Source organism: Pseudorasbora parva, chromosome 7, assembly GCF_024679245.1.
Source record: "Pseudorasbora parva isolate DD20220531a chromosome 7, ASM2467924v1, whole genome shotgun sequence".
NCBI classification, from domain to species: domain Eukaryota; kingdom Metazoa; phylum Chordata; class Actinopteri; order Cypriniformes; family Gobionidae; genus Pseudorasbora; species Pseudorasbora parva.
In genome coordinates this window covers 16,279,368-16,303,717 of record NC_090178.1, presented here as the reverse complement: position 1 = coordinate 16,303,717, position 24,350 = coordinate 16,279,368, and the positions used below count along the sequence as shown (strand labels likewise).

The 24,350-nt window shown below is 39.6% G+C and overlaps 1 protein-coding gene across 1 annotated transcript; it reads right to left on the bottom strand.

Annotated features, from left to right (window-relative positions):
• Positions 1–150: 150 nt before the first annotated feature.
• Positions 151–22,976, bottom strand: rspo3 (R-spondin 3). Its single transcript, XM_067449582.1, has 6 exons — positions 22,253–22,976; positions 14,391–14,585; positions 14,093–14,236; positions 12,287–12,430; positions 12,010–12,189; positions 151–1,034 (listed from the first exon to the last, which is right to left on the bottom strand). Exons 1-6 carry the CDS (start codon positions 22,347–22,349, stop codon positions 838–840), a joined length of 957 nt encoding a protein of 318 aa, XP_067305683.1. The 5' UTR covers positions 22,350–22,976; the 3' UTR covers positions 151–837.
• Positions 22,977–24,350: the final 1,374 nt, after the last annotated feature.

Below are 24,350 nucleotides of genomic sequence, written 5' to 3'. Positions count from 1 at the left end.
GAGAAATTTAAATGGATAAATAAATAAGGAAGAAATCACATATTTGTCTCTTTAAATGGTGTTATGCATCACCAGACATTTGTGACTAAGCTACTGTTGTGTTTGATGTATATTTATGCTTGTTAAGACAATAAATACATTACAAACGAATACAAACTCAGTATTGTTTATTTGACATACAGGTGCTTTTGATTTCTGGTCAGATGGCTTCAATGGAAAGCTCAGATCCTGTTTATACAGACAGGCAAATCAACACTTTGTTCGGAGAAAACTGAAGTTAAAACGTAACGAGAGTGTTGTTTCTCATCCAGTATGAAGACAGCCAGTTCATTAGCCATTTACACCAATCAACATGCAGTCTCAGCCTCTGGCGGCAGGCAATGTCCGCGATGGCAGTAAGCATGCTCATTTTTAATTTACTCAGCCCCTCCCAAAAAACAGACGTTTATAACAACTCTACTTTAATGTCTCAAAAACCTACATTCAAACCACGATACAGTGCTGTACCTGGACCCCCTTTAAAAAAAAAAAAAAACATTCCACAGATCATCGGACATGCCCAGCCCCACGCTACACAGTTCAGCCTCAATCCAGCACCAGACCGGGCCCAAGGGGGGTGAAGGGTGCCCTCTGAAGGAGAAGTTCAAGGGGCGTCCTGACTGTCTGCAATTGCGTGGATGACGAGCCCCCTCTCTCATGTGCATATACAGTATACGTTTAAATTATACAGGTAGCAGCAACACCCCCTCGGCGAGGGGTTAAGAGGGTGAGGGGGTGACACGGACTGATAGGGGAAAGAAGAGCAGCAGCAGAGGAGCAGTGAGGAGCAGCAGCTCTCTATACTGTTCCGGCGTCCCTGCTCTGATCCCTCCTGCGACGGTGCTCTGTTTTGTTCCGGCTTTCCGAGTCCTCTCGGTCGATCATCTCCTTCTCTCGTTCTCTCTTCCTTTCTCGACGGGCCTCACCGTTCTCTTTCTCCTGCAGATTGAAACGTTTTTTCTTCTCTCCCCGCCGTTGGCCTTTCGCTGGCTTACCTGAAAGGACAATTGGTGACAGTGTGAGTCATTTTAAATATTTAAATACAATATCATTTTTTGTTGTTGCCCATTTTATCATCTGCCAGGAGAAAATCTGATCACTTAGAGTAGTAATAGTATACCTCTACTAAAAAACAAACAAAAAAAACCCAACATGATCTGATGTACACTATAATTGAAAAGTTTGGGGGTTTTTTTGGGAATAACTGTTTTTTTTCCCAGCAAGGATGCATCAAATTGATCAAGAGCAGTGAAGACATTTCAAAATAGTATGAAAAAAATATTATGGTTTTCACAAAATTATTAAGCAAGCACCACAGTAATGATGCTGAAAATTCAGCTTTTCATCACAGGAATAAATTACGTCTTAAAATATATTAAAATGGAATTCCTTTTTTTTTCTAAATTGTAATAATATTGACAATATTGTAGTTTTAATTGTATCAAAACATCACACAATCGTACCAACCCCGAACATTTGAACGAAAGTATATCATTCATGCCTGCAACACAAACAAGTTACACATTAACACTTACAGTTTGGGTTGTGTTCCAAAGTAACAATCACTTTTTTTAAAGCTCCGCAATGTTTACAATTTATGGGAAAATTACTTACAATGTCTTTGCACATTCATCTGGGATAAGCGAAAGTATGTAACAGTTTGGCAGGCATCTGATCTGATTTATTATCCATACAGTCATGTTGAATCATTCTATCATTCTATTAATCAGGCTTTAGTGATTTTCCCATCGTCCCTCATTTCTCTCCCGCTCCAGATGGCATTACTCATTCAACCTAAGATGACTATTGTTCTTAATTTTGGTTGGGAGACATCCCTTCAGAAATCATCACTTCTATTTAAAAGTATTTTTCATAGATTATTAAGAGTTTGATGGAATCCAGGTTTGAAGACTCATAAAGTTGTGAAACAGCAGAACCATCTGGTGGGTTGTGTGATTGGTTGTGTCTGGTCTACCACAAGATGACAGTCTTGTACAACAACTTTTTCATTTCATCTTTCTTTAACACTATCAAAGAATGGGTGATCAGTGCTTTAAAGGGATAGTTTACTGAAAATAATTCTGTCATTATTTTCTCACCTTTTCATTTCAAACATATATGAGGTTTTTAGTGAACTTTAAAACTAAAATTGAACTAAAAATAAATTAAAGCAAGAAAAACAATAAAAATTACAAAAGCACAAAACAATTATTAAAGCTTAAACTAAAATAATATTGTAAACAATTAATAAATGCTATAATATAAATAATACTTAAATGATAATGACATCAATTCTGGTGTTGAGTGTTTATAGGAATATGAGTGTGATCATAAATTTCAGTTTTTCACACAGCTACATTCAGATATAATATAGTGCAAATGTTGCATGGGCTATGTTTAAGGAGCTTCTTTTTGTGCTTTTGGCCCTTTTTGGACAAAGTTTGGTCACTGTGAACATTGTTGTACAGAGAAGCGAACATCTTCAAAGATTCGTCTCAAAGGTAATGTATTTCATAAAGGCAATGTATTTCATATACACTTTTTGTTATCCTGGTTAAAACTCTCTTCACATCCTGATAGTAATCATTAATAGAAGTGGACACCCCTCCAAATGTGTATAAAATCAACTGGGCATGCATACTGCTTCTACAAAAATTTGTGAAGGAATGGGTCGCTCTCAAGAGCTCAGTGAATTCAAGCATGGTACTGTGATAGGTTCCCACATGTGCAATAAGTCCATTCGTGAAATTTCCTCACTACTAAATATTCCACGGTCAACTGTTAGTGATATATCCAAAGCGGAAGGAATTGGGAATAACAGCAACTCAGCCAAGAAGTGGTAGGCCCTGTAAAATCACAGAGCGGGGTCAGCGTATGCTGAGGTGCAAAGTGCGCAGAAGTCGCAAACTTTCTGCAGAGTCAATAGATACAGACCTCAAAACTTTGTGTGGCCTTCAGATTAGCTCAAGAACAGTTTGTTGAGAGCTTCATGGAATAGGTTTCCATGGCCGAGCAGCTGCATCCAATCCTTATATCACCAAGTGCAATGCAAAGTGTTGAAAGCAGTGGTGTAAATCATGCCGCCACAGGACTCTAGGAGCAGTGGAGACATGTTCTCTGGAGTGACGAATCACGCTTCTCTGCTGGCAATCCAATGGACAAGTATGGATTTGGAGGCTATCAGGAGAATGGTACTTGCCTGACTGCATTTTGCCATGTGTAAAGTTTGGTAGAGGATGATTATGGTGTGGGGTTGATTTCAGGGGTTGGGCTTGGCCCTTTAGTTCCAGTGAAAGGAACTCTTAATGTTTTAGCATACCAAGACATTTTGGACAATTTCATGCTCCCAAATTTGCTGGAACAGTTTGGGGATGGCCCCTTCCTGTTCCAACTTGACTGCGCACCAGTACACAAAACAAGGTCCATAAAGACATGGATGAGTGAGTTTGGTATGGAGGAACTTTACTGGCCTGCACAGAGTCCTGACCTCAATCCAATAGAACAATTTTGGGAAGTGCTCTGCTCTGGCTGTGTGAGTTCATGTATTTTGGAGATCTTTTTGGATCTTATGATTTCAAAGCTAGCTTGCTATTGGAAGCCTCTCCAAAATTGTCTACCCTAGCATTAACAAAAGTTACGGGATATGTTTTCAGAACAACATGAGGGTGAGTAAATTATGACAGCATTTTCATTTTTTGGATGCATTAGTCACTGGAAATGCAAAAAGCTAGTCGACGACCCTTCAGCTTCAAGGTCAGAGAATTTTATCACCATTGTGCTCTTGAGCAACATGTCTGCTTTCTTCCAAGAACACGATTCCTGCAATTAGCGTACAGTACATCTCTTTGGAATAAGACTGTCAAGATGAGCAACCAAGGTGAAGCCGCCCAGCTGAATGTTTGACACCAGAATAAGCTAACAACTGATTAGCAAATCAAAACTAAAAATACTTAAAATACAAACTCTGTTAATATTACTTCATCATGCCATTGCTCAACGCTCACAGCTAGCCAATTTCCATTATTGTCAGAGGCTTATCGGTGGGGCACAGATGAGGATTGGAAAAGTGCTGAGGTGGACAGCCACCTCTCCCCCGCTTCTGCTCCCCAAAGCAGGCTCTATTAATCAGTCGGACTCTCTCCGGACTCCCTGCCCACTGCAACCCACACTGACCCACACATTCCTGGGGTCTAGCCAGGGCGATAGGGGGCCACTGCAGCCCTGGCTGTCGAAATAAACTCACCCATGAGGACGACGACTCTTGTTTTGTGACTGAAACTAGTTCAGGAGGATGAAGTGAAATCCCCCCCAATCTCTCGTGGGCTTGAGGATGTTGTGATTGTACTGTACGGTGTCTGACCGATCAAAACATACACGCGCACAGCACACACACATTTTACTCGCTGTCATCACCTCCCCTCTCGCCGTCTCTTTAAACACAGGAAGTTCCCTCCACGCACACTGTTGTCTTTGTCGTAACGATTTGGAGATCAGTGGATTAGGCCTAATCCTCTGCCTTTCCCATAAAACAAGGCGTAACATGACCAGAGAGCTGTGGAGATTATAATGTAGATGTTTACTGCCACCCTTACAGAGCTGGAAGGCTGTGAAATTTTTCAGTAAACTCTCAAGCGAACAATCTAACTACAATTAATTTTCTCAGGAATGGAGCATGTTCTTGAGAATCTGGTCACCACTGCAGAAGCAGACGCAATCCAAAATGTCATGGTTCAGAGGTTGCACTTTCAAAGCTCATGCAAGAGTTCATGTTACATTTATGTATCAATTTTTGAGTAAATGAGAAGAGTTAATGCCAACGCCTCGTTTGAATGCACGGTTAAAGGCACAATATGTACGATTTTTGGATTAAAATATAAAAACCACTAGAACAATGTTAAATATTTTGGTGACTTGTATACTTACATGATCCCAAATGTTTCCAATTTTTACATCCAGAGAAATTAGCAGTTTTAACCAGGACACAGGCTGTGTCAGTGAGTCGGCTATCAATTACATATTATGCCTTTGTTTTGAACAAGGGACCTCTAGTGGTGAAACATTACAAAGTGTGGCTTTAAGATGTGAGGTTTCACTTTCCCCATCTGCAAAATAGGAAAGTCCCACTGGAAAGTCTTCATTTGTTCTCCATTTAATCTCATTGCTATCTAGGAGAAACAATTGAGATATAAAAAGATATATTTTGTGAATTTTGTGAAAGTTTTCAAACATCTAAAAAATATTTGTACAAAATAATTAAAGGTGCACTATGCAACTTTCCGTCCACTGGAGGACGCCTATCAAAACAAATGCATAGTTTGATGATGCAAAGTTTGAGCGCAGCATCTTGGGACATGTGGTCTTCACCCGGGCAGAAATCACATTCATGCACTGCATAAGTTATGAATTATATATAGATTAATCCTTATTAAAGGTACTGAAGTTATTTACTCAAGAGCAGAGCAATTACTTTTGTTCTTTACATTGTCATTATAAGTGGTTACTGTCACTTTAAAATATCTTCCACTCTCGCGCATGATGTGGATGTGAGATGCTGAAGTTGCAGTTACAAAACTTACAAAACGTGTGACTGTCCCCCACCATGCTCCCCTTCAGAAAATAAATTAGCTGTCCCATTGATCAAGGTATTTACACAAGGGTTTGGTTTTTTTGGCAGGAGTGCCTTCCGTCTCTATCGTTACGTCCATCATCCGTCTCTGTTTTGTTTTTTGTTTTTTTGTTGCATTGTCACTCGTCATCTGACCTCACACACTAACCTTGCGATAACGGCTTCTACAGCACTGTAGGCTACTGCAGATGGCAGTCATCGCGAGGCTACAGAGCTCATATTGGAAATGTTATAGTTTTTTTACTCCGGTATTATTATTTTTTAATAACGCAGGTTAAAATAATGCTCGTCTAATGCTGGAAAATGGAGCGTATGTTGGAAGCAGGCGGTGAGTAAAACTGCTTCAAATGTCTTTGTGTTGCTAGCTATCAGCTACTATTCATAGACAGTAAAAGAAATGGACAGAGCGTTCCCTTCAACGGCGGAAAGTGAAGTCAATTAGAAGTACTCATTTCCTGATGGCTGAGCATATTGCGCAGCTTCAGACTGAGCTTGACGACGTAGATGTGAAGTAAGTAACCTGTCTGACAGTTGTAGATCTTCTAGTAGTTGTGGAAAGTGAAATCTGAATCACGTTGTTTAAATGTTTTGTCCCGTTGCTTTTGGCTCACTATGGGCTTCTTCCCATTATTATCCTTTGACTTTATCGACTTTATGTCTCCACGTCCCTCCGACTGTCTCATAGACAGTAAAAGATTGCTTCTGAGCGTCTCCTCATGTCTATAAGGTAATTAATGGACAACTGGAGTCTTTAAACACCTCAGATGTAAAATTATTCACTGTCAAAGTGACTCAAAAACGATTGGGAGTCCATGGGATGCTAACAGCAGGTGATGGCTTGCTTAGCAACGGCCGCCCCTATGGGTGGAACGCTTTCCGAGTGCTAGATTAACCCCTTGCTACTATTACATTGTATTGTAAACATGCACTAGTCTGACGTGTAAAACTGTTCCGCTTGCTATTGCTAACATTAAATCGCATACAACAGTCCATACACAAAATTATGTCCTCATATCCCATGAGTAAACACACACAAATGTTGTAAAACTCGCGCACGACAAGCCGCTAAGCATAAGTTACAGTACATACCATTGAGACGTCCCGCTATAGTCGCTGTTGCTGCTTCTGTTTAATTTTAGCCTCTAGATCTGATTCTGGATTATTTGTATGGGTAAATCTAATAGATCTCCATGGTTTATTTAGGATAATGTTTTTTTCCATGTTCAAGGATGTCACAGATTTCAGACACTCTCTACGCAGTAGCTGGGCGCTCATGATTCTTTAGCTCCGCCCACACGATACACCTCCAGCTGCTCGGTTTTTCTCGGAAAGACTCGGAATGATCTTTTTTTAATAAATATAATAAAACTAAATGCTTTTCTGAGATATGAAGGATCCAATAGGCACTCAAGATTGACATGAGATTTTCTTCAACTGAGTGTTTTACCCCGCTTAAAAAATAAATAAAAATCTTACAGCTGACTGACCCCAAACTTTATAAAGTTAGTATAAAGTGCAAGTTTCATTTATGAGAAATAAAATTAGTAAAATTTTTGTTTTACTCTGTAAAGGCAAAAGGCAATTTAAAGTTAAATCCGAGCATACGTTTACAGGTGCTCTATCTACTGCTGAATATAGACACAAAATAATGGGGCTATTCATCATTTCTGGACGAACCAATAGATTACAGTTCCATCCTCCTCTAAGATATGTTGCAAGTTAGGAATGGTTTGGAACAAGTTTGTCTCAGTTGAATCTATCTAGATGTTTCAACATAGGTGAAATGAGGAGTCATCTGGCTCTGATTATACATTATTCTTGAAAGAGTGATTGAGAGGGGAGAAAGGGGGAGATCTTAAAGGAGGAGGGTGAGAGGGTGAAAAGTGTGTCAGGACAGATGGAAGAGTTGGGAGTGGGGGGTAGGGGTGTAACTGTTGCACAGTCAGTCAAATTTGAAATGGTCAAAAATCAACCCTGACAACCCAAATCATCCCAGTCTGCTGCTGTTAAGGCCACAGAGGTAGAGGTGGTTGAAATAGGATATGATGTCGGGTGCAGTGGGGCACATTTTCATTAATGAACCCTGGGGGTGGGGAGGGACAGGGTGGAGGGAGGCGTGCTGTCGTCCGGGGGGTTTTGGCAGGAGCCAGGCGGGGATTAAGGGCTCTGGCTCGTCCCACTGAAGGAATGCCCGGGCTTTGAAAGCCCAGTATAGCTGCTCTCCCTTAGGGAGGATGGTGCTAGTGTGGAGGGCAGAGGCACACAGGGCTATACACAGAGGCTAAGAGTTCAGTGGACGATTGAGATTGACACACACACACAAATGTCTGGTTCACTATCTTTGTGGGGACTCTCCATAGACGTAATGTTTTTTTATACCGTACAAACTTTACATTCTAACTCACAAAGTTATATGAGCATGCATGCATAAAGTTTGTTTTTCTATATTTGTGGGGACTTTCCAAAGTCAATTGTTTTCATAATGATCTAACAATATTTTTGTGGGAACATTTGGATAATAACCAGACATGCGCACACATACACATTTGCACACACCACACACACACAAAATGTAACTTATTCCTGTCATGGCAAATCGTAATTTTCAGCATCATTACTCCAGTTTTCAGTGTCCCATCTGTCCGTCTGTCCGTCTGTCTATCTATCTATCTATCTATCTATCTATCTATCTATCTATCTATCTATCTATCTATCTATCTATCTATCTATCTATCTATCTATCTATCTATCTATCTATCTATCTATCTATCTATCTATCTATCTATCTATCTATCTATCTATCTATCTATCTATCTATCTATCTATCTATCTATCTATCTATCTGTCTAAACCTCAATGAGCACATGTTGACACTAGGAGTTGAGTCTAGAGTCATCAAGCCTGAAAGGGAAAGGACAGGGGCCAGACGCAGGGGTGCGTTTGGACAAGCTGTGTACGAAAAAGGTCAGGATTAGTCAGAGGGAGAACAAGAAAGAAAAACAAATGACAAGTAATGGGAGAAGAATGGATTTGGCTGGGGAATCAACAAGAAAAGCAGTTGCATGTGTGTGTGTATCAGGAGTGGGGGGGCGGACAAGGAGGATGTATCAGTGTCAGAGGGCGGCTTGGGATTACTTTGAGTTGGCGGGGGTCGGACCACTGACCCTGCTGGTGTATGTGGAACATAAACACGGACAGGACAGAACCCCGGCAGATAATTAGCGCGCAGTTGATGTTCCAGGAGTTGGGGCAGCTGGGTAATCACAAGCGGGGGCGAGGTCGATAACCGAGCCTGCAGTGTATAAAACGCACCCCTCAGCTGTGGCCCCCAGCGGATCAGCTCTGCACTGACTCCTCGCTTTGATTTAACAATGAACAAAAAGTCTTTCTGTGCGCAAAGCAAAGAGGTTGTGGTGAAAGAGAGAACACACTTCTAAGATTAGATGGAAGCTCATCTGCAAAAAATCAGTCCATATAACTCCCCCCCGCCCCACACACACACACAGTATATAAACCACTTGCAGAATCTGTGAAAATGTGAATAATTTTAACTAAATAAGAGGGATCATACAAAATGCATGTTATTTTTTTTTATTAAGTGCTATCCTGAATAAGAGGGGGTGAAAATTGAATTTGAAGAACAAGGTAAATTGTACATAATTTGTCTTCTGTTGCTTCTGAAGGGCAGTACAAAATGGAAAAATATATATATTTAAAGAAAATTGGACATCCTCCTCCTGTTTAACAGTTTTAAGCCCCTGGCTCTTTATGCATCAGTGAATGTTTGAACCTTTTTTAATAGTTCTGTTTGAGTCCCTCAATTGTCCTCAGTGTGAAAAAAGATGGATCCTAACCTGGAGGATTGTTCTGAAGAACACTGCTCAGGACAAACAAGGGACATGAACAACCATCACAAGACAAAAAAAAAAAAAACACACCAAAAAAACAGCCGTGGATCATCCAGGGAACAACACACAACTAATAAATTACAGCTTTTTTTTTCTTGTGGACTATGTAAACATTTTTTTATGTTAAATATCTTATTCAGGACAGTACTAAATAAAAAATAACATTTTGTATGATTCCACGTATTTAGTTAAAAGTATTCCAATTTTCACCGATTCTGCAAGCGGTTTACATATTTTTTATTGCCATAAAATACGTATATATAACAAATTAGTCCATATATATATACGTGCATATATATAGAATATGGGGGAGAGGACGCTGGCGTTGTCTGTTCGCCGCTTCTCCACCCACAACAAATCATGTTAATGTACTATTAGATTTACATTTTATTTTATTTCCTTATGTTTGTGACTAGTCTAACAGTCAGAGCTACAATTGGGACTGTTGCTGGCAGCCACTGAGAACTCGTTGTTCGTCGTTTCGCCGTTTTCAACCGCTTCTCTAATGTTTACGTTTGAATTGCTGCGGTTGGTTTCTGGTTTGGAGGACATTTGATGTTTCTCGCCGCGGGTGCTCACTGGTGGTCTCCCTTGGGCTTAAGCTGCATGGTGGCTGAAGTTTGCACCGGGCTAGCGTCATCCGGGCTCTCGTCGTCGGCGTCCGGCATGATGTTGGGATGTTCTGCTTCTCGGCTGCGCCGCTGTTCCGTCCTGCATTGCGACCGTGGAGCGACATCTGCGCCGGCCCCGGTGTGTCCACAGAAGTGCCCGGAGGAATGTTCTGCCTCCTGCATGGTGCTGCGGCGATCCCCATCGTTTGAATCATCATGAAGAAGACCCATCATCTGGTCTTCAGCTGTCGTGCCTCAGCGATGTCATCAGGACACACCGCTGGGAGAAATTTTAAACATGGAGTGGACCACAGTGTGCTGCGGAGCTAACAGAGACTTCCACCATCAGCTGTTTTCTGTTCACCATCAGCTCTGTTTCTGTTCACCATCAGCTCTGTTTCTGTTCACCATCAGCTCTGTTTCTGTTCACCATCAGCTCTGTTTCTGTTCTGTTTTCTGTGTTGGTTGATTGTTTGTAGTATTCTGTATTTTTACTTGTTATTAATTTTTTGTGTTACCCCCCTTTGTTGCACTTTGAGATTCTTCGGAATGAAAAGTGCATTATAAATAAAATCTATTATTATTATTATTTATTATTATATATATATATATATATATATATATATATATATATATATATATATATATATATATATATATATATATAAGAAATGTTGCTTGGGATATTGTTTCTCTTTGCCATTACCGTTATAGCTGTGGTGTGGGCCCTGCTATTAATTTATATTTAGAATGATTTATAAAACTGATATTTATCATTTTCACTAGTTATAGTTATTATCCTTGTGAATGAGCCTTTAAAGGTGCAGTGTGTAGATTTTAGCGGCATTTAGTAGAGGTTGTGAATTGCAACATTGCAGTGCCCGACACAGAAAAAAATTGTTGTTTTCAGAGAGAGCAAGTTCTGTAGAGAAGTTTGTCTGTTCTCTAGCTCATAAACACAACGACGCAAAATGGCAATTTCACTGTAAGGGGACCGACGGCGTATGTAGATAGAAATGGCTCATTCTAAGGTAATAAAAACATAACGGTTCATTATGTAAGGTTTTTATACACTACTGGAAACATAATTATATGTATATTACATTGCATTTCTGTCAATAGCCCCTCATAAATATTACACACTGCACCTTTAAGTGTGACATGTTTTTTTTTGTTGCATTTTTGTGCGTGATCAAGCCATATCATTGTCCTACGGAGTCCGAGAAGTTCACATGTAAATCTCAACCTCCTTTATTGTCCTCTTTCTTTCTATCTGCGCTGAGGCCCTCAGTGTTTATGAGCTGGAGAGCGATGGAGCGTCGAGTTGGCCTGCTGTCTGTCATAAAGCAGCAATGTCCCACAAATACCACTACACAAATAAACATTCAAATCATAAGCGGCCAAATATGGTTAAGCTTACAACTGCATGGATCCTTGAATCTGCTCCATGTATTTGTTTTGCATCGGTTGGGAAATATTTCTGGCTCTTACATTTATAATTATAATCCAGATGATACAACACAAGTATTTATATGATAATAAAATGAGCAGAGTCAATGTTTTTTGTACTAAAGATGTGGAAATTGGATAACAGCCTACTAGTAATTCCATTCGCTAAGTCAAGCATCACTATTATTATTTCTTATACACAGGGTTAGGGGTATTCTTTCTGAGTATTGAATTTTGGTGTAAACATCATCCCATGCTGTTCTACAAACATGAATGTTATATCAAAGGATATTGCGTTTTACTTTTCTAAGTGATCAGACTTACAATTTTCAGGGACGATTGGGTCTTTTTATCATTAATTTTATTTGCCACTTACATCTTCTTCTTCTGACAAAGCAATCCCTCTTTTCAGATGTCTGTGGGCATGGGCTCCCCATTGGAGAGGGATTCTGTAGGACCTTCCTAGTCCTCGTTTCTTCACCGCGTTTGAAGCCGCAGGTTTTTCCTAAGCGCGAGCAGGGGCTCCACTCACTCCATTCGCCCACTTCACAGTGCACTAAAACACAGTTAACAAGTCAGTGAAGCCATATAACACACGCAAACAGCACTGCAGGGGGTCTCAGCAGCAGGTGCACAGTATGTCAGAGACTGACCTGTCGGGACGCATTCCATTGAGTCGTTGGGCTCAAACTCGTCTGGGCAGATGTGATGACATTGCCCATGCAGGAGGTAATGTCCCGGCACACACCTCGTACACGTGTCACTGGTCTGACAGGAGTCGCAGTCCACAGGACATGCTGTAAAACCATCACACACACAGATACATTCAATAGAATTATTAGGGAGTATAAAGTGATGCTACTAACTGGACAAAATTTTTCAGCACACAATGAAAAATGAATTTATAGATTAAAGTTTGTATGTTTTACTAGAAAAACACTATTTCAGTCTCACTACTTCAAAATTTCATTTGTTGCTTGAAAACATTTTTTGTAATTATTTGTGGAATTTTTTTTTAGTGTAGTAGTTCAGCTGTTTTCATGGTGTACTTTTTAACTACTTTTTCCAACAAGTAATGTTGTTGCGCATCTAAACTCCTTTTTAAGGTGACCCCCTGTCTTATATGTACCAGTGGAAAGTCTAATTCATTCTAGTAAATTGATTCATTCAGAGGGTCCTCTCTTTAATATTATCGCTGCCGGGCAGAACCCTCATATCTATTTTTCATTTTTACAAATCATTATCACTATTTTTCACCCTTTGTGCCTGTCTATCTGTGGGTCTTGCAAGTATTTAACCAATGGAAAGTATTAAAAAGTTCTTGTGAATAAACCTCGTAACTCCATTGGATCCTCAAACTGTCGGTGAAACCTCATAACTTCACCCATCTCTACTACGAACTGGTCTTTGAATAAGTATCTTCTTCACCCACTCACTCTCTCTCTCTCTCTCTCTCTCTCTCTCTCTCTCTCTCTCTCTCTCTCTCTCTCTCTCTCTCTCTCTCTCTCTCTCTCTCTCTCTCTCTCTCTCTCATGTCAAAAATATAACGACACATGCAAGTATCTGACCATTTATAAAGCCACAATGTGGAGTTTAATTATTTAAAAAATACTGTGTTTTTTAATTTCCTGAAAAGTAGCATTTTTGACAATGATATGTACAGTAGCTTTTAATAATCAGATTCATTCTAGTAAAGTGGTTTATTTAGGTGGCCCTCTCTCTTATATAATATATTTTTATTTTTTTATCAGATTAATTCTAGATTTGTTCAGGTGGTTCTTTTTCTAATATGTAACTTTTGAAAGTCTATGTAATGGTTGTCCATGTAAATAGACAGATTAACAAATAGTTCATTCAGACTGTCCTCTCCTTCATAGGAGATATTACATCCCAAGCACCTATCCTGTAATACATTATTTGAAATGTCAGATTCATTCTTGTGAATCAGTTCATTCATACAGTCCTCTCTAATATGTAGCCTTTGAAAACCTGATTCATTTTAGTGAATCAGTTCATTCAGATGGTCCTCTCTCTAATGTGTAGCTTTTAATACTAATTCTAGACTAAAAGTTCATTTGGACTGTCCATGTAAAAAAAATTGATTAACAAAAAGTATGCATATCCCTGTACTATATTTTCACCTCAGTCACGTAAATCAAATGTAATTAATCTTTTCACGTTTGATCCTGGAAAACCTCTAATTTTAATGATAAATTATAACATTATATAGTTAGATTGACCAGATTTACCCCTACAATTAGTAACTTCTACTTTTGTTTATAGTTTTTGTAGTGTCGCTAACTACTTTGTCAAAACAGAAGCTTGACTGTTTTACTACTTCCATGATTAGCTTGTAGTTTGGAAAGCTACAGTTTTATAGTAGCTTTCACAACACTGGTGTCCACAGAAAAAGGAAGCTAAAAATGAGTCCATCATAGCTGTGGCTATTGAGCACTCACCAGGGACACACTCTTTCTTGGTATCACTGGGCACCAGCCCATCTGGACAGCTCTCCATGCACTTGCCCTTGTGCAAGTAGGATCCCGCTCTGCAGCGCAGGCAGAAGTTCCTGTTAAAGCACGAGTCACACTCTGACCCACACTCTGGAAGACAGGTTATGCACTCATTACCACACTGCCTGAACTGAGAAGAGAATGTTGTAGCATGCATATCAATGGCCAGAGCTTCATTACTAAGACAAAGTTGTCTGTAGTGTAAATATTTCAAGGAGAAGCTGAGGTGAAACATGCGTCTTACTTATGCAGTCGTTCCTGTCGGGGGAACGGGTGCCGTAGAAACCATTGGGGCAAGAGGCCAGACACACTCCGATCTGCCTCATCCCGTCCCTCTCCAGGTGAATAAAAAGCTTGGGTTTGCACGTCAGACAGCCATTGTAAACGGAGCAGGTCTGACATCCTCCCTGGCATCCCTGGGTGCTCACCCCTGAACCCTCTGTGGTAGAAACAGCATTTTTACATTAGGATCAAATAACATGTGTGCTCAAAGTGATGTATGAAAATGTAAAGATCTTAGAAGTGTAATGGATATGCATAATTGATGTATTTTCTGGAGTTTGAAACCACTGGTGTCAGTCTAGAAGCTTTATTTAACGTTGTTGCACCACAACCAAATTGCACAAAAGTTTTCATGTTAGTTTTGAAAGTCTCATTAGTTGCCTTTACGCAACTATCCAAGAGTAAAGGGCACACAGGATTTTATTTTTATCCATCTGCCTGTAAAAAAGTCACTGATTCATGTTACACAATTCACATTTGATGCCATGGCATATCGTTTAAAAGTTTGTGGTCAATAAGATTTTACTTGGCTGCGTTAAATTGATTAATTTGATCAAACGGGACAGCAAAGACATTTATATTTCAATTCCACCCCTTCTAATAATTTACTCTACAAAAAGTGTCAACTTTTTTTGGAGTCTTGAAAACCTTGCTTCTCCTGCCAGCACCAAGTTACAACAAAACATACTTGGCATATACTTGGACATTCTCAACATTTATAAGAGCAAACAGGAATGGTGGGCACAACTAAATGGTTCCAGGTTCTCCAAGGAAAGAACAGAGCCATCAATTAAGGCTACAACAGTGACCATAATGTTGTGTAATAATAAACACGACAGGAAGCACAGTCATCTGTGGATTCTCCCGGCAGAGAAACTAATCAACAGAGACACGTTGCATACCGGGGTTTGCACGCAAACGGCACCACAGTAGCCTTTGTGTTCATAAGCGAGCAAACAGAGCGGCCACACTATGACAAAACCCCAGACAGAATCAACTCGTCTCCACTGGAGACCTCCAGCTGTGAATACGTGCTGAAGAAGCCCACCGCAAATGCATGACGAAGCGGTTTCTCAATGTCATAGTGACATATTTAAAAAATCACTCACAAATCCCTTAAGATGAGGTCTACTCTTAAATGATAGAGATGATCGCTGGCCTGTTACATGACCCGACAACGTTCTGGACAGAATAAATAGGAAACAAAAAGAGATGATATTTCTGAGAACTGCGTTCAAGGGGATTAAGATAACATTTTCTTCAGCTTTTTGCTTAAGGGATCGTGAATAACGTCTATGCACTATGACCTCGTTGTTTTGGCTCAGGAACTGAAGAAGTCAAAAGTGATTGAGTCCACAGTCACTGTGAGAAGAACAGACATTCACTGATCTAATCGCATCATACTGTAAAGTACAGTGCAGTACCTCACTGAATTCGGCAAGGTAAAAAAAATGGAAGGTGCTTCAGAGAGCATCTCTGATTAAAGTCAATCGGTTCCAGGTGTCTCTCAAAGGTCAGTCTCAGATGGTTAAAGGCTCTGCATTTTAAAGGCACTGACCCGGTCTCAGCATCTGGATGAGGGTGAGGTAAGGGCAAAACGAAGATTGGTCTAGCTCAACTTAAAAAAAAAAAAAAGCTTCTGCTTCTCCTTCCACTTATGTAATTTGAAATGATATGGCTTGAAAGGATGTTACATAGTTTCTACAACCATCAGTAAATCTAAACAATAAGGCAGCAGCTAAAGTACAGGAAATGACGGTCCCTAACATCACTGTAACAAACAGACTTGTAAACTCAACTTGTAAAAAATTCAATATACAATATGATAAAAAACACCAATGTAACATTTATAATAATAAATCTGAATGAACACTTGTTTGACCAAGCTCATTAAACACACACACACACACACACACACACACACACACACACACACACACACACACACACACACACACACACACACACACACACACACACACACACACACACACACAAACACACACACACACACACTACCATTTAAAAGTCTGAGGTCGTGCCATTTTTTTTAAGTATCTTATGTTCACCAAGTCTGCATTAATTTGATAAAAAATACAGTAAATATAATTTCAGAGAAATATATTCCTGTGATGGCATAGATAGATAGATAGATAGATAGATAGATAGATAGATAGATAGATAGATAGATAGATAGATAGATAGATAGACAGACAGACAGACAGACAGACAGACAGACAGACAGACAGACAGACAGACAGACAGACAGATAGATAGATAGATAGATAGATGGATGGATGGATGGATGGATGGATGGATGGATGGATGGATGGATGGATGGATGGATGGATGGATGGATGGATGGATGGATGGATGGATGGATGGATGGATGGACATCTCCATACTACTGAACTCGCGTCCCGGCATCACTGTTTTTTTTTTTTCTGTCTTCCTCCCCTGATTCTTAGAGTTCATTCTTGGCCGCTAGATTGCCATAGATCAAGGATATTCTGTTTGACATATCTAAGCAATCTTTACAATTTATGTCCATTTGCCCACATGTGTTCCTGCCAAAGCTCTCTAATTCACAGAACCTTTTACACAGAGGAATTCTGCCTGCCCTTGCACTGCCACAGCCCCTGGGTCGGCTTGCATAACAACCACACGAGCACTCCTGAAATCCGAACGTTCGGAATCGCTTCGCCACGGTTAAAACTCAACGACCACAAAGCAAGCATTCCCAGAATCTATCAGTAAAGCGACAGAGTTAAAACCTAATTAAATAACATCGACATTAAACAAAAGCATTCACTTATTGCCCAAAGTCTTGTGGTCTGAGCCGGTGAGGCAAGCCGACACAATTAATTTCCTGGGATATTTACAACATGGGAAGGCCACACACACAAGCAGAGAAAAGTCACTCGCAGTTATGACTTTATTCACAAGGAAATTAGTTACTACATACGGCCATTGACAAAGCCGTGTGGGATGTTATTTGTAAGGCTTCTTTTTAAACTTAAATGGTGACCTCACCTTTCATGTCCTCCATGACCTAGTACAAAAGTGTAAAAAAAGTGTATTCCTGTTCCACAAATGCAACCACGTTAAAAATAAAATACTCATGCAAAGCAGTTATATGCACATTCTGATGTTATAAGTATCAAATGTTACAAATACTTTGGCATTAAAAGGTGTCTATTTTAAATGCAAATCAAAGCCTTCTGGCTTCTACTTGTCAACGCGGAGACACAGAAGTCCACACGCAGAACACAGGAAGTATTTGAGGTCAGGCGACCGGTTGGTCACTCGCTGTGAACTGATAAATTAGCCATGGTCATTCACCCAGATTTCTGTCCATCACAGACTTTTCAAAGTCTCTTAATTAGCAGCCTCTGATGATGGCTGGTACATTCAAGTGTTATACAGCAACAATTTCACCATGCATACAAAGATTCATCATCCTGCCCACCTGTATTAATAGCATAACTTTGGAATATGTTGAAGTCGAAATATGCTAAGGGGGTAATTACATGTAAAAAAAAAAAAAAAACTCATTAAAATGTATCATCTTATATTAGAAAATGAAACCATATTTGATTAAACTTTGATAATTTGATAAACCTCTGCCAAGACTACAGGGACTCATCTATTGCCAAAACTATGAAATAAAAATATTCAAATCAGGAATGTCAGAATCAGAATATATAGTTTCTACATAAAAAATGTCCATTAAACCCAACACGTTGAACAATTCTCACTAACCCGGTGAAGTTTTTCAATTGGATTGGCGTTTATTCTCTATAGCATAAGGTTTGACCAAGCGACAACCTCCCCCAGTTTCTGTTGAAGCCAATACGGAAGTGAATTAAACTGCAATTCTCGCTGCTAGAGACAGCCTCCAAAAGGGGGCAAAATCTCATTGAGCTCATATTAAAATGCTCAATCATACAGCAGATAAAAACATGTTTACAGCCTGGTACAAATTGCGGTTTTGGTCTGTACGGCTAATTTTGCCCTTCATGACAACTGTGAGGTGGGTGCACTTTTTTAGAACTCATTCATTTACATATAAAGTTCTGCATAATTAAGGGTTACAGGCTATTTAAAGGGCTAATTAAGGGCTACTTTGAGTGATGGTGGATTGCCGTTTGTCTGCTGTCTGTTAATCATCTCAGTTATCCGGAAGTGGTTATCTCAGTTATCCGGAAGTCAGCCGTTGCCAAGATTGCAACGGCTGACTTTGCGCAAAAACTCTCTTCAGAAACCTATGGGTGATGTCACTGACTCTATCCATATTTTTTTATAGTCTGTGGGTGTGACGAATTTCACTCAGCTTGCTGATCATTCCAATTCAATTTCAGTGAGTGAAGAGCATTACTCAAGGGCGTTATGTATTATGTACGTTATCGTCTCTGACAGACAGCATGTTGAAGTCGCTCACACCGCCATTTTCACTCTCTTCTCAAGAAGCGATGGCGCATTCAAAACATCAAATAGTGTGTGTGTTTTTTTCAGGAAATGCCTGTACTCCCTGGACGTCTGCTTCTTATAAATACTACTGTGTTTTGTTGTACATGTTTTTTGTTGTTGACAGATATAGATGTTGTAATCTTCAAATGATGTGGTTTTTAAAACAGTTGGATCACAAGGTAATAATTATTTCTTAGCCAGCATTCAGTAAAGAGATTGATGCCCAAGAGTCTATTATGTCAATGTTTTTAGTTCTAATATTCAAACTCACAGGTAGTCTAAGTTTTTGACGGATGTGATAACGTGCATAAGGGGTAAACTATGTTTGATTTTTGGGTAATTATAAAATGTGCTGGAGACGTTCAAAATGTTTTTTGAGTAGTTCATTATACTTATTTCACAGAATGAAGTTTATTTTCTTGTTTAAATATATTAAATGTAACTCAGAGACATATAACGTTAAAAATGTTACATTCAGCCGTCAAAAATTCATTGACTTTTTTAAAGTTTTTTTCCTTTTAGTTTATTTTCACGAAAGGAGTGGACTTAATGCAGTTGTTCATGGGTTTATATAAAACGATATGCAGTTGCTCATGGGTTTATATAAACGATAAATCCTAATTCAAAACGATGGTTATGGTGCTTAACTAAATAGCTGTCAAAGTCATATTAGCCTCATATTTTTCTCATGTGCCACATGACAGCACATACTTAGTATGCTAAAGTCAATGTCCTGACCACAAGCAGTCCACAATTCTGGCACCATCTCAGTTTTAAACGGAAAATATGGTTTAGGGTTTTGTATTTTGAATTCCATAATATAATTTTGTTCTATCAGACTTGAAAAAATCCAGCGAGTGCCACAGCTATGATGGCATTTTTGTGGCTCTCTGATACAGAAAGCTATTCTCTTGCTCTAATTGGCTTTGTCACAACTAATTTGGACCATATGTTTATGCATTCATTTTAATCTAGCCTTTCAAGTCATATTTGCAGATTACTTTGCTTATTAAAATAAAAATCTTACTCAGTTCCACAGTTCTGGAGCTTGCCATGCATTGCTTAGCTATTTCAGGGCAGAGTTTCCCAAATTTGTGTTTCTGTCTCCCATGTAAACCAAAAATATTCATATAAACACTTCATCCAGAGCCATAACCACCATAGACAGTGAGGGGGACATGACCTCCAAATTACACTTGGTCCCCCACAATCCTGAGTATTTGGTTACAACCTTGACTTAATGCTTCTGATTAAAATGGCCCTTTGAACGAAATGAGGAATTCCTTATGTTACCTTCAACTAAAACTATAAACTTTGTGGCATACATTTAAAACATATACCAGCAGGTATTTGATGTGCTCATTCTGCTCAACTATAAAGATGCCCCAATGGACCTGTGCAGGCGTGAGAGAGGTTCGGGTGGGAAAATGTGTAACTTAGCCTACAACTAAATGTGTACATTTATTTTTCAAGGACGTATTCAACATTGTTGCAAACTGGAAGAAAATGGTAAACGTGCGCACTGTTCATAATGAAATAACTGAGGTGTCTGTGTATCCGTGAGCAGCAGCAGCAGTCAACAAATGCGTGAACGGACCAAGAGCACTACAAAGGGGTTTCAACGTAATGCAGTGGCCGCTAGAGAGCGATCCAAACAAGAAATAAGACTGCCCATTGATACTAGACGAACAGTGCACACCGAAAGTAACAGTAATGTTGAACAAATTGATGCTTTCATGTTCGCTCTGATTAGCTACTAACATGACAGCATGAGGCTTGTCTATGGAAGGTATGCTAACTTAAGAATTGCAACATTGCATTAAATCACATTACACCAGTGGTATGTCCGAATTACGTGTCTAAAAGGAAAACATCTGTCGTTGCGCGTCTTCCAACTCGACTTTTTACCTTAGCGCAACATTTCCAATCTGAAGTTTATCTAGGTTGTCTAAAAAACTCACTGTAGTGACATATATGTGAAATAATCCTCAAATTAAGGCATCAAAACGAAACCACGAGGAACACTTACTTCTCAGTGACAGGCGCAGACCGCGCAGTTTCACTGAGAGACGGACTCATCTCAAGCAATATAGCCTACGCTGTTTGCAGGGTTGCCAGGTCTTTGTAACAAAAAATCCTAAAACCAGCCCTATTTTCTATTAAACCAACCCCCTTAAAACAAACCGATACCGAACCAAAGGAATCGACGCATTTTAAAATCCTTACTATGCATTTTTAAAATTGTTTAAAGTCGTAGGCTAATAAAAACATTACGTTAAGGGTATATCTAATCACTGAAAAATAGCTACACTAATTTATTCAACTATTTTCGAAGTTTGCAATAACACTTTAACTGAAAAGAGGTTTTCTTGGATAATCTACTCACAATGCCACACTGATATTACTTCATATGGACTTTACTGAGAGACCATATGGATTTTTTCCTGAATGAAAATGAGGCTGTGGGAGATACAGACAGTGGTGCAACACTGAAAACATACCTTTCCGAAAATAAATAAATACAATTAGACATGACATATATGACCATTGACCAGCATAGTATAAATTATGGAATCTAACCCTAAAAAAAACTTCATTTATATTTGCATATCTTAACTCAACCTCATGAGGCTATTTTACTAGTCTACATTCACTGTATTGTTTCTTAAGCTTAGATGGTCTGCCTATCTACAAGATAGAATGGAGTTAACCTATTGTTGGCTTGTTAAAAACAAAAACTCTTTTTCATTTAACCCTCACGCCACAGAAAAAAAATCCATCCGCTGCCATAGCCTATGTCTGCGGGAAACAGCGCATTTGGCAAAACAGGCTGTTTGACACAAAATATGAACGGAGAAAAGAGCGATACAATTCTGATGTCATAAGAACAAATAACTCTATAACAATAACTCACACAACTTTCTTCCAGAAATAAGAAATACGTTCTTCCAGCCGGTTAGTAGTCAGCTGCCTATGACGTCGAACCACAGAAGAGATGCCGAGTCCAAAGGTTTTCTTTTAAGCTTTTGAGTTTTAGGTTATTTATTATTTATTTACAATAATTTTGGCGCGTCTTCCTTGCCAAGAAATAAAATAAATATAGGCTAATGTTTCATTCTCATAGTAAACCTTTATCCTCACCAGTTTTCTATCACATGATCATTTTGCCAAATCAATATTCTGCCATTAGGACTTATGACCAATGGTTTAACTTTTTAAATCTCTTAAAATGAGAAAAAGTATGACATGTTTTAAAACATCTTGACCACCAAAAAAGCAATTCACACAAACAGCCAATACAAGTCATGGTGCAGGTGTGCGCAAAGCATCAGATCAGCAGCGCGCAGAACTTACGTTTGTGTAGCCGGTGCCTGGAGCCGTGATGCTGCTGACAGTTTGTGTATTCCATACAATGCAAGATCAAAACAATGGAGATCAGTTGTAATTGCATAGTAATCAGGGGAATGATGCTTGTCTTGTCAATTTCAATGTCCCTTATCGCACTTTGATCTGTGCAAAACTCAATATGTTATTCCTAAATCGGGCAGAAGCCCCAGCTGTGCTCACGCGCAAGATTTTCAATGGCCCAAATGCACCTGGGCCGATTCGGCAGTAACATATTGGAAGCAATCCACATATGTGCCACTGTGAGATATCCAAAGAGAGAGCCACTCATTCCATGGAAACAATGAAAGTGTTAGTTCTCCATCCAGCGCACTGTAAGCAAAACGGGGAGAAGGGAATCAAATTAAATTGGCATGGTGATCAATTTGGATTGTCTTCCTTAATGACTGTATGTATTCCCCTCTGTGATCCAGCACGACACGTCCAGGTGTGAAGGTTACTTTATTTATTGAGCCTGGCGTGTAGGAGGTCCTCGCGTCATCCTCATCACAACATCTCGAGAAAACTTTCACTGAAACTTTGGCGCTTGATTTGTAAATAGTCGCCGAAACTTCGCTCTTCTCTGTTCAATCCCTATAGCTCACAGTTTCACGGTTGAGCAATTCACTATCTCTCCCTTTCTCTCGCCTGCACCCAGTTCGTATGCTCGTCTGGTAACTGATGACTTCAGCTCTCTGCCGTCTCTTTCCCCCCTCTGAACTCCAAAGTTTATTTAGAGGGCGAGCCCCCCACGTCAGACACCCCACGGGCTACCAACACTCGCTTTTTTCATTATATCACGTTTTCCAAAACTCGAGAACTTGAATGGAAAAAGCGGACAGATGGAAATACAGACATACAGATCAGATAGATAGATAGATAGATAGATAGATAGATAGATAGATAGATAGATAGATAGATAGATAGATAGATAGATAGATAGATAGACAGACAGACAGACAGACAGACAGACAGACAGACAGACAGATAGATAGATAGATAGATAGATAGATAGATAGATAGATAGATAGATAGATAGATAGATAGATAGATAGATAGATAGATAGATAGATATCCAAGAAGATACAAAAAAAATCAACATACCAAATTCATTGCTGTAAACTTTGCATTTATTAAGCCTATTTACTTGTATTTATAATACATTACTATATAATTTTCTCAGGTTTCATATTTTAGATATTAATTCTATATACAAATGTATCCCAGTAATATTAACTAGATATAGCCTACATATGGTTGCGATAATAGAGGAAGTTCCATTGTGATCCTCTAGAGGGGGTCAGTGCTATAAGAGCCACATTGCTGTGCACAGATTCCATACAGGCAAATAAACTGCGGGTCTTTTGTTTTAGCAGGTCTGAAATGCATTTTCAGTTGATATGCCTGCAATGGCCACATAAAGACAAATCCTTGCTTTTTTTGTGTGTGCGCCGTGGAGCATAAACAATGGTGGTGATTACTGGTTTAGGCTACGTGAGAGCGCTGCACAGCGTAGTGGTTCCCTCTTCTCCCACAGGGAAGCTTATTTACACGTCTGGCAGTGGGACGGGGAGGCCTGCTTTTCTTAACCAGCGTGTTGATGTTTATAAGAATACGAGGTGGACCAATGTTTCCCCTGTTGTGGCTGCTCCATCAATCACAATGGGTGCAGAGGGGAAAAATGCCATAACTTTTGGAGGACTCCTAGTAAAGTGCATTTGTTCGTGCGTGCCCAGTACCGCTAGAGAAGGAGGTCGCTTTTCGGATTAGAGGGATTTAATGGACGCTTTTTGTTCTTGATTATTCATTAATGAGTAGTCTTTGGTAAATTCAGCTGTAAGGGATAAAACATGGTTAAGTCTGTGGTTGTCGATGTGGGGGGTGGACATTCCAAGGGAGTTGATCTTCATATGGCAAGGGGGGACCGAATAAAGCCCCTCTTTGTGCCCCCTACTCCTCTGATAAATTAGTCCCAGCGACAAGCTCTAACGGGGAGCGGGGAAGAGGAGGTGAGGTCATTTGGTCACTCTATGTGACGGCCGATGAGAGAAGCCGTCAGCAGCCTGAA

Excerpts from the sequence above, each read along its gene's own strand:
- rspo3 (XM_067449582.1), bottom strand. The coding sequence starts at position 22,349 with ATGCAATTACAACTGATCTCCATTGTTTTGATCTTGCATTGTATGGAA. Across the intron at positions 14,237-14,390 it reads CGACAGGAACGACTGCATAA|AGTGTGGGTCAGAGTGTGAC; the intron begins GTAAGACGCATG and ends CCTGTCTTCCAG. Across the intron at positions 12,190-12,286 it reads AATGGAATGCGTCCCGACAG|TGCACTGTGAAGTGGGCGAA; the intron begins GTCAGTCTCTGA and ends ACTGTGTTTTAG.